The following is a 13,266-nucleotide window of genomic DNA, read 5'->3' on the forward strand; positions in this document are numbered from 1 at the left end:
GCTATTCAGGCTGGCTTCGAGCTCACTGTGTAGCCCAGGCTGGTCTCAAACTTTCAACACACAGCTATGATAGATAAACTTATAAAACATTTAAAAGAACACTGTTGCCGGGCATGGTGGCTGTCATGGTTTAGGGTTTTGCAAGGGAAACAATGCAATACAGGACATACTTTATAGTATTATTTTATAATAAACTACCCAAAGAATCATATACAAGTAGTGCAAGAAGTCTGTCCACACTAAAGACAAAAGAATCCAGCTGAGGGCCTGGATCCTAATATCTTGCATAAGTCCAGCTGAAAACCAAGAGCTCATAACTTGCCTCCTACAAGTTCAACTGGAGGCCCACAGACCACGACAAAGTCTCACGCGGGCCTGCTTCATGGATCTGTGCTGGAAAGGCCCAAAGGTCAGCAGTGGAAGCTAGAAAGTCTATGCCAGCGGGATGAAGGATCCATGCTAGCAGGCTGAGGGATCTAAACTAGAGCGAGGAAACAATATTCAAAGTAAGCACCAAAGCTACCCCAAAGGTAACACAGCCATCCTCAGCAACAGTGAGAACCTGAGCTTGTCCAGTGACAAGGAAAGCTGAGTTCCCATCAGGAAAGCCAACATGACAAGCTTCTCCACAAGGCTGAGCAGTGTACCATCTTACCTCCACAGCCAGGAGACAATGCTAAAGATGAGGACCAAAACTCCCTCAAAATGAACCACCGCCATCATCAGCAACAACAAGGTCCCAAGCTCCTCCTCTTAACAAGAACAGCCAGGTTCCTCAGGAAAAGCAGCATGACAAGGTCCTCCAGCAGAACAGCCCAAGAAAACTAGCAGCTTTCCACAACCCCAACAGCTTCTCCAAATAGCATCCCTAATAGCATACCAACAGTTTCTTCTGTTCTGCCTCTTGCCTACTGGCAACAATCCTCAGGAGGGCTCCCCCGCACCCAGCACCACATTCGTTTAATTCAGCGGGGTGTAACAAGCTGACCACCAGTCAGAAATCCACTACAGTGGCATATGCCTATATAATCACGGCACTAGGAAGACTGAGGCACGGGGACTGCCACAAGTTTGAGGCCAGTTTGGGATATTCCTTGAGTTCAAAGCAGGCAGGTTTTTCTAAAAAAAAAAAAAACTTGTCTGAAACAAAGAAAAACAAAACAATAGTGTCATGACTTCAGGATATGGCAGGATCTTTGAAGTGGTAATCATTTAAAAAACTACTACAGAGCTGGACATGGTGGCATACAGCTACTTGGGAGGCTATGACAAAAGGATCAGGTGAGATAAGGAGTTCAAGGCCAGCTGGGCAACACAGTGAGTCCCCTCACCTAAAACAATGTTGATCATGATGGTATGCACCAGTAATCTCACCACTGTGGGAGGTTGAGGCTGGAGGATCACAAGTTCCACAACAAACTGGAGAATTTAACAAAAACCTTGTTTCAAAAGGTTTGGAGATGTGGCTCAGCACGGAGGTCATGGGTTTAATCCCCAATTCTAAATAGAAAAACAAAATTTAACCCTCAGTTCTAAATAGAGAAACAAAAACCTAGCAGGTTCATTAAAAAACAAAATTCCAAGTAATGCATGACTGGGATACTCACAACACAAAGACTAAAGAAGAAACACAGACACATTATAAAGATTTTAAAGCCAGCTGGGTATGGTGATGCATGTTGATAAACCCCATACACTGAGAGACTGAGGCTAGAAGATCCCAAATTAGAGACCAGCCTGGGCAACTTAGTGACTTGGGGGACCCCTTCTCAAAATTAAGAAATTTAAAAATGGGCTGCAGGTTCAATCCCCAGTACCACAAAATAAATAAGTAAATAAATAAATAAATGAAAATTAAAATAAAAACCATGAGATGAGCCAGGCACATTGATGCAGTCCTATAATCCCAGCACTTAGCAGGCTGAGGCAGGAGGATCACTGTGGGAGGCCAGCCTGGGCTACAAAAGAGTTCAAGACCATACTGTTCTACATAGCAAGACCCTGTCTCTTATGCTGGGGAGATAGCTCAGTGGCATAAGTGCCTGCCTGGCAAGCACAAGATCCTGAATTCAGTCATCAGTACCAAAAAACACTTTGAGGGGAAAGGAAAATGGAAGAGGTGGCTGTTTCATGAAGTGTTTAATTGCCACCACTGCACCTGTCTAAATTCCATATAAAGATCTGGTTATTTCTAATTGTCACCCGCTGAAAGAGAACATAATTTCTAATATGATGTTGAAATTCACTTCTCTAGGAATAGAAGACTACCTCAATTAACTTCTTAACAGAAAGTTCTCAAATAAGTTTTAAACTTCTAGTTCATCACCTCCAGCCAACTAGCACAGGTTAGCTTGCACCAAATTAAAACTGAAACCATGAACCTCATTTTTCCTCTAATTTTCTCTACCAACCCCCTTCCTTCAATTACACCAGGTGGAGTCAGGAGGGGTGATACATACAGGCCTGTAGGCCTGCTTCAGGAGGCTGAAGTAGGAGGATTGCCATGAGTGTGAGGCCAGCCTGGGCTATACTACGAGCTCAAGGCCAGCCTGAACTATGTAGCCAGACCACCTTTAAAAAAAAAAAAAAAAAAAGCAAGCCCCTGCCTCATAAAAGCCAAAAAAAAAAAATAGTTATGACATGTCTTTGGGTGAGTAAATTGTACCTATTAAATCCAGGGAACATCATTTTACATATATATATTATACACACACACACACACACACACACGTAGTGCTCATATCACAAATCCCCGTAGGTGGTACACTATCTATTGATAGATTATATTGGACTTTTAAATTTTGTGGAAGGCCAGGCGTGATGGCACACGTTTGTAATCGCAGCACTCAGAAGGCTGAGGCAGGAGGATCATTTCCAGTTCCAGATCAGCCTGAGCCACAAAGTGAGCTCCAAGACAACCTGAACTGCACAGCAAGATCCTATCTCAACCAAAAAAAAAAAGACTAAATAAATTTTGTGGATCTAAAGCTAGTTATAAAATTCTCATTTAGAAATTAAATATTAAATCAATTTATCCTCTAGAGAACAGAACACAGAACACCAAAAGATTTGCGACTGAAATAACCCAAACATATTATCAATGTACAAAACAGCTTCTGAAATGCTGACAACAAAGGAGAGGAGACACCAAAGCAACCCTGAGCGTCTTCTAGATGTCTCAAATAAAAGAAATGAGGGCATATATAACTGCAGTCCAGAACTTCTCTGAAAAAGACACTGGCAAGATAATGGGAGGCTTTTAATTAAATTTGTGAGAGTGTGTGTATCTTTTTGAGACAGGTATTTGTGCTGGTATTTGTGAACTGCATCTTGACACCATAATGTTGAGTGAAATAAATTAGACACACAAGCATAAATATTGCATAACTTCTCTTAATTGAAAAACACAAATTATAAGTAATTTTAAAAAATCAAAAGACACTAGGCAACAAGGAGATAGATTTGTCTCTCTCTCTCTCTCTGTCTTTTTGAGACAGGGTCTCACTGAGCAGTTCAGCCTGGCCTTGAACTCACGTTGTAGCAGTTCACAAATACTAAAGGGACAATTACTTCTCCTAGGTGCCAGAAGGCTGATCACTCTCCTAGGACGCTATTTCAGGGCAATTTGACTTTCTTCCCAGAAACAGGTCTCTTGATGGGAGCAGGCTTGCTGTTCCTGTAAGGGCTACCATCTTCCAGGCACCCTTTCAGTGTGAAGCTCTGAAGCTACTACTCCGGCAAAGACAGGATCTGAACTCTGAAAAGGGGGTGATGGCACCTTTTTAAATTTAAGTGCTCCAGAAAACTGCACTGTGCAAACAGAAATAACTTGAAACCGTTCTCTGAACTTTCTCTGGGGACCGTCAGGGTCGAAGAAACAGGTATAGGAAGTCACAACCTCAGCCTCCTGGGTGGCAAACGTTCCGCGCGCCTCGAGAATATCCCTCGGAAGAAGCTCCGATAGTCCTCACAGAGCAGAAAACCGGGGTGCAAAAGGCTAGGAATCTCTGCAACGGAGCAAGGCTGGTAGGGTGGGGTTCCGGAAGGTCCGCGCTCGCGAGTCTGGTGCAAACTGGGCCCCAGTCGTCGCACCCCGCGCTCGGCGCGGACCGCGACCCTCACCCAGAGGTGCGGAGGGGAGGCAGGAGGACTGACCTGCGAGGTGGAGGGCTAGACCGGGCGAGAAGGGCAAAAGGGCAGAGCAGCCAGCAAGCCCTCTCAGCAGAGCAGCTGAAACGAGAAACTCCCACTTGGAACCTTTCCGACTCCAGAACTTGCTGCTTCCGCCCGCCAAGAAAATCAAAGCTCGCACGCCGGAAGGGGCGGGGCGGTCCGCGGGGGGCGGGGCGGTCCGCGGGGGGCGGGGCGGTCCGCGGGGGGCGGGGCGGTCCGCCGGGGCGGGCGTTCCAGAGGCTCAGCGGTAGGACTGAAGCTTTAGGCTAAAGTAATTTGCAGTAAGCGACCCGCAGAGGACGCGCTAAGGTTTCCCACCCGGCAAGGACATGCCAAGTTTGACATATTCAACTTTTAGGAAAGGTTCTCTTTCCTAAAATTAATGTAACCTACAAGTGCCCGGTGTCCGAGTTCTGGTTTTCGCGCTCCCCCTGTCCAACGGCGGTTCTTCCGTCTCACAAAGGCTGGAGGCATACCTCCCCTGCTCCAAAGCTCACTAAAACCTGAGCTCGCCAGGAGAAAAAACAGTTAATTAGGTAGCTCAAGGCCTCATAAACTCTGACTCAGCATCACAATAGAAGTTTCCTGCTCTCTCTATATATTTTATTAAGGACTGCTTACGCCTTTTTAAAAATAATTTGTATTAGTCCGTGTTTGTAATACATGATGTTCCCTCTCCTCTCTGTGGGTAGGTGCATGTATTTAAAATATCCTTTTTATTCCCCATCCCCTTCCCTCATCTCTGGATTCCCTTCCCTTTTCAAAAGATTCGTCTCACCCGATGTGGTGGCACACGGCTGTAATCCCAGCACTTAGGTGGCTGAGGCAGGAGGATGACTGTGAGTTCGAGACCGGCCTGGGCTACAACGTGAGTTCAAGGCCAGGCTGAACTGCTCAGTGAGACCCTGTCTCAAAAAGAGAGAGAGAGAGAGAGAGAGAGAGAGAGAGAGAGAGAGAGAGAGAAATCTATCTCCTTGTTTCCTAGTGTCTTTTGATTTTTAAAATTACTTATAATTTGTATTTTTCAATTAAGAAAAGTTATGCAATATTTATGCTTGTGTGTCTAATTTATTTCACTCAACATTATGGTGTCAAGATGCATCCTTTTCCTACAAATGACTCAAATTTATCCTCTCTGGCAGAGCAGTACTGCATTATGTATACATATATAATGGCTATCCATCATCCATTGATGCATATATAAGTGACTTCCAAGATTCAGCTACCATGAGTTCTGCTACAAACATGGGTATGCATGCATTACTGTTATATGATGTCTTCAACTTAGGGGAAGATACCAAGAAGGGGAGTAGCTGGCTTAAATGAAATTTCTAGTCTAAGTTATTTCAGGACTCTCCACAATGATTTCCATAGTGGCTACACTAGTTTCTTCCTACCAACAACGTAGATGGGTCCCTTTTTCTGTACAGTCCAGTCAGGTTCGCTATTACTTGCTTTCTTAGGGTAGCCATTATCTCTGGAGTAAGATGTAGTTTTAGTTTACATTTCTCTGATGGTCAGAGACGTTGAGCATTTCTTTGTGCATTTATTGGCATTTGTACTTCACTTTTTGAGAAGTGCCTATTCATTTCAGTTGCCTATTTTTTCATGGGGTCTTTCATTTTAGAAGGTTTTTTTTTTTTTTCCTTTTCTTTTAGTTCTTTGTAAACTCTGGGTATGAGCCCTCTATCAGAGAAGTAGCTGACAATAGTTGTTTCCCTGGCCAAAGAGAATTATTTCCCTTTCTGTAGATTGTCTCTTCATTCTATTGATTGGTTTGTTTGTTGTGCAGGAGCTTTTAAATTTGATATAACTTTATTTGTTGATTATGGATGCTATTTCTTCAATTGGAGTTCTGTTTAGAAAGTCTTTTCCTGTGCCTGTGTTTTCAAGAGCTTTTCCTATTTTTATCTTCCAGCAGATTAAATGGTTCTTTTTTAATATATTTGGTCCATTTTGATTTTATATTGGTTCATGGTGACATATGGAATCGATCTTCTGCTTGTGTCTAACTAGTTTTCCCAGCGTCATTTGCTAAAGAGGCTGTGTTTCCACTATCATATATTTTTTACTCCTTTATCAATGATCAGATAGCTGAATGTGCCAGAGATTGTTTTTGCATCCTTCGTTCTGTTCTATTGACCCACTTACCTGTTTTTATCTAGTACCGTACTGTTTTTAACCAGCTCTGAAATACAAGGAAGGCTGTTGGTATTTCAATTGGGACTGCATTAAATCTGTCTATCAGTTTTGGAGGTTTGGCCATCTTGACAATATTTGGTTCTGTCTATCCACGAACAGGGGATATCTTTCCATTTTCTGATGTCCATTTTCTTCAATCTCCTTTTTCAGAGTAATGTAGTTTCATTGTAGAGATATTTCACTTTCTTTGTGATATTAATTCCTAAGTATTTAACTTTTCTTGAAGCTATTGTGAATGGTATTGTGGCGGTTATTCCAACTCACAAAGGCTGGAGGCATACCTCCCCTGCTCTGAAGCTGACTAAAACCTGTGCTCGCCAGGAGAAAAACCAGTTAATTAGGAAGCTCAAGGCCTCATAAAATCTAACTCAGCATCACAATAGAAGTTTCCTGCTCTCTCTCTATATTTTATTAAGGACTGCTTACACCTTTTTAAAAATAATTTGTATTAGTCCGTGTTTGTAATACATGATGTTCCCTCTCCTCTCTGTGGGTACAATGGTATTGTTTTACTAAATTCTTTCTCAATCTGTTCATTATTGGTGTAGAAGAATGTCTACTGAGTTATGTGGGTTGATTTTGTATCCTTCTACATTGCTGAATTTGGCTATTAGTTCTAAGAGACTTTAAGTGGAATTTTTTGAATCTTCTATAGAGAGGATCATGTCATTTGGAAATAATGAGAATTTGACCTCATCCTTTCCTATGCCTTTCCCTTGTATTCCTTTCTCTTGCCTAATTGTTCTGGCTACATTTGAGAAATATACTGAACATGTATAGTGTACTGATTGATACATTGTGTCAACTTAAGTTTAGAAGTTTAATTAAGTGACTCAGCAGGGAGCCAGGGTTCTTACTTTGTAAACATCCTCATCCTGAGCAGGAGGAGGACCTGACATTATGAGTTCTACACCCCCAGTCCCAGGGTAGCCTTCTTATAACATAATGAAAGGAGTGAGGCAGCTGCTGTAGCTCCTCCTTTTGCTCTGTTTTCTGCTACCGTGAACTACTGCCCTTTGCTATGTGCCATTCTGCCTGAGAGCCAGCTGAGTATGGACAGAAATCTTCAAAAACTGGAGCTAAATATAAATAAACCTTTCCTTACTTCATTTTGGGTGCCAGGTATTTTATCCCAGCAATGAAAGAAGGGTAACTGAGATATGTGGTAATTTTGGACATCCTTGCTTTGTTCCTGTTTTAGTGGGAAAGCTTTCAGCTTTTCTTTATTCAATGTGATATTGGCAGTTGGATTGTCATAATGGGTTTTATCAGATTGAGATAAGTTCCTTTTATACCGGTTTTTATAAGTTTTTTTATGAATTGATGCTGAATTTTTTCAAAGGTTTTTCTGTGTCTATTAAGATCATCATGTGATTTTTTTTTTTTTTTGTCCTTGCTTTTGTTTATGTGATATATTAAATTTGCCTTATAAGCGCAAGGTCCTGAATTCAATTCCCAGTACCAAAATAAGGAAATAAATTTTTTGACTTTTGTATGTTGAACCATCCTTGCATCTCTGGGATGAAGTCTACTTGGTTATAATGTATCATGTTTTGATGATCGGTTGCATTTTGTTTGCCAGTACCTCTTTGAGGATTTTTGCATCTATGTTCATGCAAGAGATTAGCTTGTAGTTTTCTTTTTTAGTTGGGTCCTTGTGTGATTTTGAAATAAGAATAATACTTGCCTCCAGGAATGAGTTTGAAAGCACTCCTTTCCTCTCAATTTGATTAGTGTTTGAGGAGTATGGGGATTATCTCCTTACTGAAGTTCTTGAAGAATTCTATAGCAAATCCATCAGGTCCTGGATTTTTTAGTTGTTAAATTTTATTCCTGCCTCAACCACACTGCCCATTACTGGACTAGTCAGGTTTTTCATGTGTTCCTGGTTGAGTTTTATTAATTTATATGTATCTAGGAATCTGTTCATTTCTTAGAGTCTCCAGTTTTTTTGGAGTACAGTTTTTGTATCAGTTACTTAAATCTTCTGGAGGGGCTAGGGAGATGGCTCAGTGGAATAAGTGCAAGCACAAGGTCCTGAGTTTGATCCCTGGTACCAAAACAACAAAAACAAACAAACAAGAGTCTTCTGGATTTTGGCAGTGTTCATTATGATTTCACTTTTTCTTTTCCAATGGCTTTGATGTGGGTCTTTTCTTTCCTTCTTTTGGTAAACTTATCTAAGCTTTATCTATTTATTTATTCTTTCAAAGAACTAGCTCTTTGATTAATTGATTCTTTGTATTTATTGTCTCAATTACATTACTTTTGCTCTGACTTTTATAATTTTCTTCCTTACACCAGGCTTAAGTTTGACTGTTCTTTTTTGAAAAACTTTAGGCACATTATTAGGTTATTTATTTGAGCTTGCTATGTTTTTCTGCTGGGACCATCACAGCAGTACATTTTTCTCAGGAACACTTTCATTGTGTGCCATGAGCTCTGATAGGTTGTACTGGTATTAACACTTAATTCTAGGAAATGTCAAGCCAGGGAGGTGGAATAAGTGCTTCCCTGGCAAGCGCAAGGGCCTGAGTTCAATCCCTTGTTCTGCAAAAAAAAAAAAAAAATTCTAGGAAGTGTTTCATTTCTTCCCTGATTTCTTCTGTGACCCACTGAATGTTCAGAGTTATTTACTATCCAAGTGTTTGTAAAATTTCTATGATTTCTTTTGATTGATTTCACATTTCAGGATACTTTGGTCTGCTAATATGAGATGATTTTGCTCCTTTTATTTATTTAAGCAGGCTTTTTGGAATACTATGTGGTCTATTTTAGAGAAAGCTTTGTGTGCTGCTAAGAATGAGTATTTTATTGTAGCAGGGCATAACACTGTAGATTAAATCTATCTTTCCAGAAACGTGGTTCAGGGCCAGCCAAATAGTTCAGCGGATTAAAGCTTCTGCAAGCAGGCACAGGGGCTAGGAGTTCGATCCCCTGGCCTGCAGTGCCAGCCCCATCCCCGCGACACGCTGAGATGGCAATTAAGAGTGGGTGTGGTGGAATACGCCTGTAATCCCAGCACTTGGGAGGCCTGAGTTCGATCTAGTAGTGACACCCTGAACACCCTGAGACCCTTCCATAAATACGAAAGAAAGAAAGTTGTATGAAGAAACCCCCTTAAAAACAAAAAACCGGAAAGAAAGTTCTATGAAGAACAACTCCCCCCCACCCCCACCCCGGGGCCGCAGGCTCAGCTCCCAGGCTGGGCCCACCTCTTTCAGGTGGGCGATTGGTCTGGGGATTCATCTTCCAGAGGATATTCTGTACCTGGATATGACTGCCTTCCCCGTTTCAGAATCCCTGTATTTGTTATCTCACCCTGCACTGTGCCTGACTCTGCGTTTGTGCTCTCCCAGCACCCTTCCTCATGGTAGCCAGCCCGTGAAGTTACAGACCTCAAGTAAACGAGGCGGAGCACCGGAAGTTTAGCGTCTGCTGTGACCACCTCCAAAACTAGGGTCTTCTGAATCTGGGAAGCCTGAACCATAGGTCCCCGAGGAATGCCTACTTCACACTGTTGCTCCTGTGTACTTACATGCCTCCCTCGCAGGCCACTTTCTCCAAGGCTCATCATAGCCAGCAGGTAAAATGCTGAACTCCCAAATCGGACTCTTAAAAATGGGAGCCAGAGATTCTGTCTGTGTGGTTGAGCCCAGTCTCTTACACAGAAGCAACTCAATTAACTTTATTTTATGTACAATTTGTATGTATGTTTCTGACCTGGAGATGTGGCTCAGTGGTTGAGTACTTGCCTAGGAAGCATAGCACCCTGGCGTCCACCCAGCATCCAAGGTGTTGTGGCCACAGGCACAGTGACACAGCTGTGGTCCCGCTACTCAGGAGACTCAAGCAAATTCAAGGCTCAACTTACTGAGACCATCTCAAAATAAAATAAAAACAGGAGGCCCTGGATTCAATCTCCAGAAGAAAGAAAGAAAGAAAGAAAGAAAGAAAGAAAGAAAGAAAGAAAGGCATGATGCTGCATACCTGTAATCCAGGCACTCTAGAGGCTGAGGCAGGAGGATCGCTGTGAATTGGAGGCCAGCTTTGGCTACATAGTGGGTTCAAGGACAGCTTGAACTACACAGTGGAACCCTGTGTCAATTGTCAGTTTGGAGAACAGGGGGAGGAAATGCCTGTGAATCCAGCACATGTCCACAGGGAAAGTAGTAAGAAATAGAAAAATTTTATTATTAACAGTACTGGGAATTGAAACCTGGGCATTCACAGGTTCACACAGAGCTACTTTCCCTGACCTTTTTTATTTTAAGACTGGGTCTTGCTAAGTCACTAACTTGGAAAAAAAAAATCTAAGTTGGTCACATTGTAGTCAAATTTGAGATCTGCCTGCCTCCACCTCTTAGAGTGCTGGGATTATGATGAGTACCACCATGCTCAGTTTAAAGAACAATTTTTGACATTTAACTCCACTCTTTTGCTTTGTTTTGTTGAGATGGGATCTCACTCTGAAGGTCAGACTGGCCTTGAGTTCACTTTGTAGCCCAGGCTGGTCTCAAACATGCAACGACCTTCATGCCTCAGCTTCCTGAGTGCTGGTGTTACTGGAGTGTACCACCCCCAGCCTCTCCCACTCTACCCTTATTTTACCATGAACATGCAGTGATTTAATATTTCTTTCTTTCTTTTTTGTACTGGGGATCAAATTCAGGATTGCTAACCAGGCCCATATGCTACTGAGCTATCTCCCCAGCTTAATATTTCTGTATGTGAAAATTAAATGAGATAATATATATAAGGTTCTTGGGGTCCAGTTGTACCTGCTACAATGTTTTTGTTGTTGTTGTTGTTGGTTTTGTTTTGAGGAACCGGGAATTGAACTTAGGCCTTTGCACTTGCCAGGAAAGTGCTTATTGCACTGAGCCATCTCTCCAGGCCCCCTACTACAATGTATAAATCCAAGCATGATGGTGCATACCTGTAATACCCACGCTATGGGATGTGGAGGGAGGAGGTTCTCAAATTGGAGCTGAGTCTGGAAAATTAGGCATTTTAGATGAGAGCCTGTTTCAAAGTAAATATAAATTAAAAAGTGCTGCAGATGTATTTCCGTGAAAGGGACCTGTGTTCGACTCCTAGTACTGGAAAAGGAAGGAAGGAAAGGAGAGAGAGAGAGAGAGAGAGAGAGAGAGACAGAGACAGAGACAGAGAGACAGAGACAGAGACAGAGACAGAGACAGAGAGAAACAGACAGATACAACATTCCTTTATTTTATTATTTTATAAGAAGTTTTCTAGTATGGTGTCTACTAACTGATGGTAGGTTCAGAGAAGGCAGTCCCGCTTCCCGGGATCTCACCGCGGGCACCCGTGACTATAGCGCACTGCTACCACGCGGTGGCAGCATACTCCAGTCTCCCGTTACGTGGCTTGGAGAGCCGGGTAGATCTCAGGCAGAGGCTGGACGTGTTGTAACTCCCAATGGACTCGCACAAGACCTTGTGCGACATACTCTTGCCAAAAATAATTAAACTTGGGGGGAGAGGAGCATAAATGGGTGGAGTTGTTAGGGGGATGAAAAAAGTATTTCATAAGTCTTTTTGTTTTGCTTTGTTTTTTAGCCTTGAACCCAGGGCCTTTGCACTGAGCTACATCACTAGGTCTTTTGATTTTATTTATTTCTTTATTACTTAGAGACAAGATCTGGCTGAGTTGCTCCGGCAGGACTAAACTTGCAGTCTTCTTGTCTTAGTTTCCCAAATGCTAGGACTGCAGGGGTGTGGCACCACCTTAGAGTTATTAATTATGTCATTAAGAGATCGTGATGTTGGCAAGAGTTTATTGAGGCAAAAGGGAGTCCACTACATTCCGTTATATGAAACAGCCATTTATAAAAGAGTCTACCGGTGCCTGGCGTGGTGGTGCAAGCTTGTGACCCGGGCACTCAGGAGGCTGAGGCAGGAGGGCAGCTGGGAGCGGATCCTGAGTCGACCCAGAGCCTAGGCCGGGTGTGAGAGAGACCACCCGGGCCTTCAGATCCTGAATCGACCCAGAGTGCAGGCGCAGCGTGGAAACCCTTCAGCAGAATTCCCTGCAAAGAGGCTAGAGGCAAGACCCACTCAGCTGTTTCAGGGGCAGAACATCTTGCCAGAGTGACACAAAGGGTTCAACTCCAATGGCTGCAGCAGGAAGAAGTGGAGCACAGAAGCCAGACCCCAGCCATATCCAAGCAGCACCCACCTGGAGGAATCTGAACTTCGTAGATCCTGACCAGTGCTAAGGTAATATCTCTATCTAAGCCCTACACCAAAGGTCAGAAGACAGTGGTATGCAAAATGATAAACAGAAGGAACAAAATGCAGTCTCAGGCCCCGAGTCCACCCAGTACAAATGCAGAAGACACTAGCATAGAGGAAACTGGAAATCACATACCTGATATCTCTGAAATAATAGCATTGGAAATAAAGAAACAGCTGCAGAAAGGTATAGAAGAAATCAGATCACAAAAAATTTCTGACTAAAAAATGTAGTGATAACTGTAATCAAAGAAGTACTAAGTACTTCTAAAGAATACACTGATAAAAAATAGAGCAGAATATAAAAATGATGGAACCCCTGAATAAACAATACAGGAAAGAAATAGAATGTATGAAACAGGTTCAAAGTAATATGCAGGAAATTAAAATCTCAGTCACAAGCTGGCAAAACCATTTGAGTGAAAGTGAAAATAGACTTTCTGACCTTAAAGACACCATTGCGGCTAGTGAAAAAGTAAGAAAAGATCTCTTAAAAACAACTAGGATGGGCTGGAGAGGTGGCTCAGTGGTCTAAAGCACCTACTTAGAACAAGCTAAGCTAAGCAAATCTCAGGGACTGCCGTTCAATCCCCCAGCACCACATGCCAGCCAGCCCCGCCCCCTGGTGGGCTGA

The 13,266-nt window shown here is 42.6% G+C and overlaps 1 protein-coding gene across 1 annotated transcript in view; it reads right to left on the reverse strand.

Moving 5' to 3' along the window:
* The window catches only part of Melk (maternal embryonic leucine zipper kinase), a 111,859-nt gene extending 105,420 nt beyond the window's left edge, over positions 1-6,439 (reverse strand). The window contains exons 1-2 of the mRNA XM_023716075.1: positions 6,347-6,439; positions 3,921-4,170 (exon numbers count right to left, since the gene is read on the reverse strand). Coding sequence (XP_023571843.1) covers positions 3,921-4,170; positions 6,347-6,439 — 343 coding nt within the window. The remainder of the gene's footprint in view (positions 1-3,920; positions 4,171-6,346) is intronic.
* Between the last annotated feature and the right edge of the window lie 6,827 nt (positions 6,440-13,266).

The sequence above is a fragment of the Octodon degus genome, unplaced genomic scaffold, assembly GCF_000260255.1.
Source record: "Octodon degus isolate 3935 unplaced genomic scaffold, OctDeg1.0 scaffold00045, whole genome shotgun sequence".
In the NCBI taxonomy this organism is placed as follows: Eukaryota; Metazoa; Chordata; class Mammalia; order Rodentia; family Octodontidae; genus Octodon; species Octodon degus.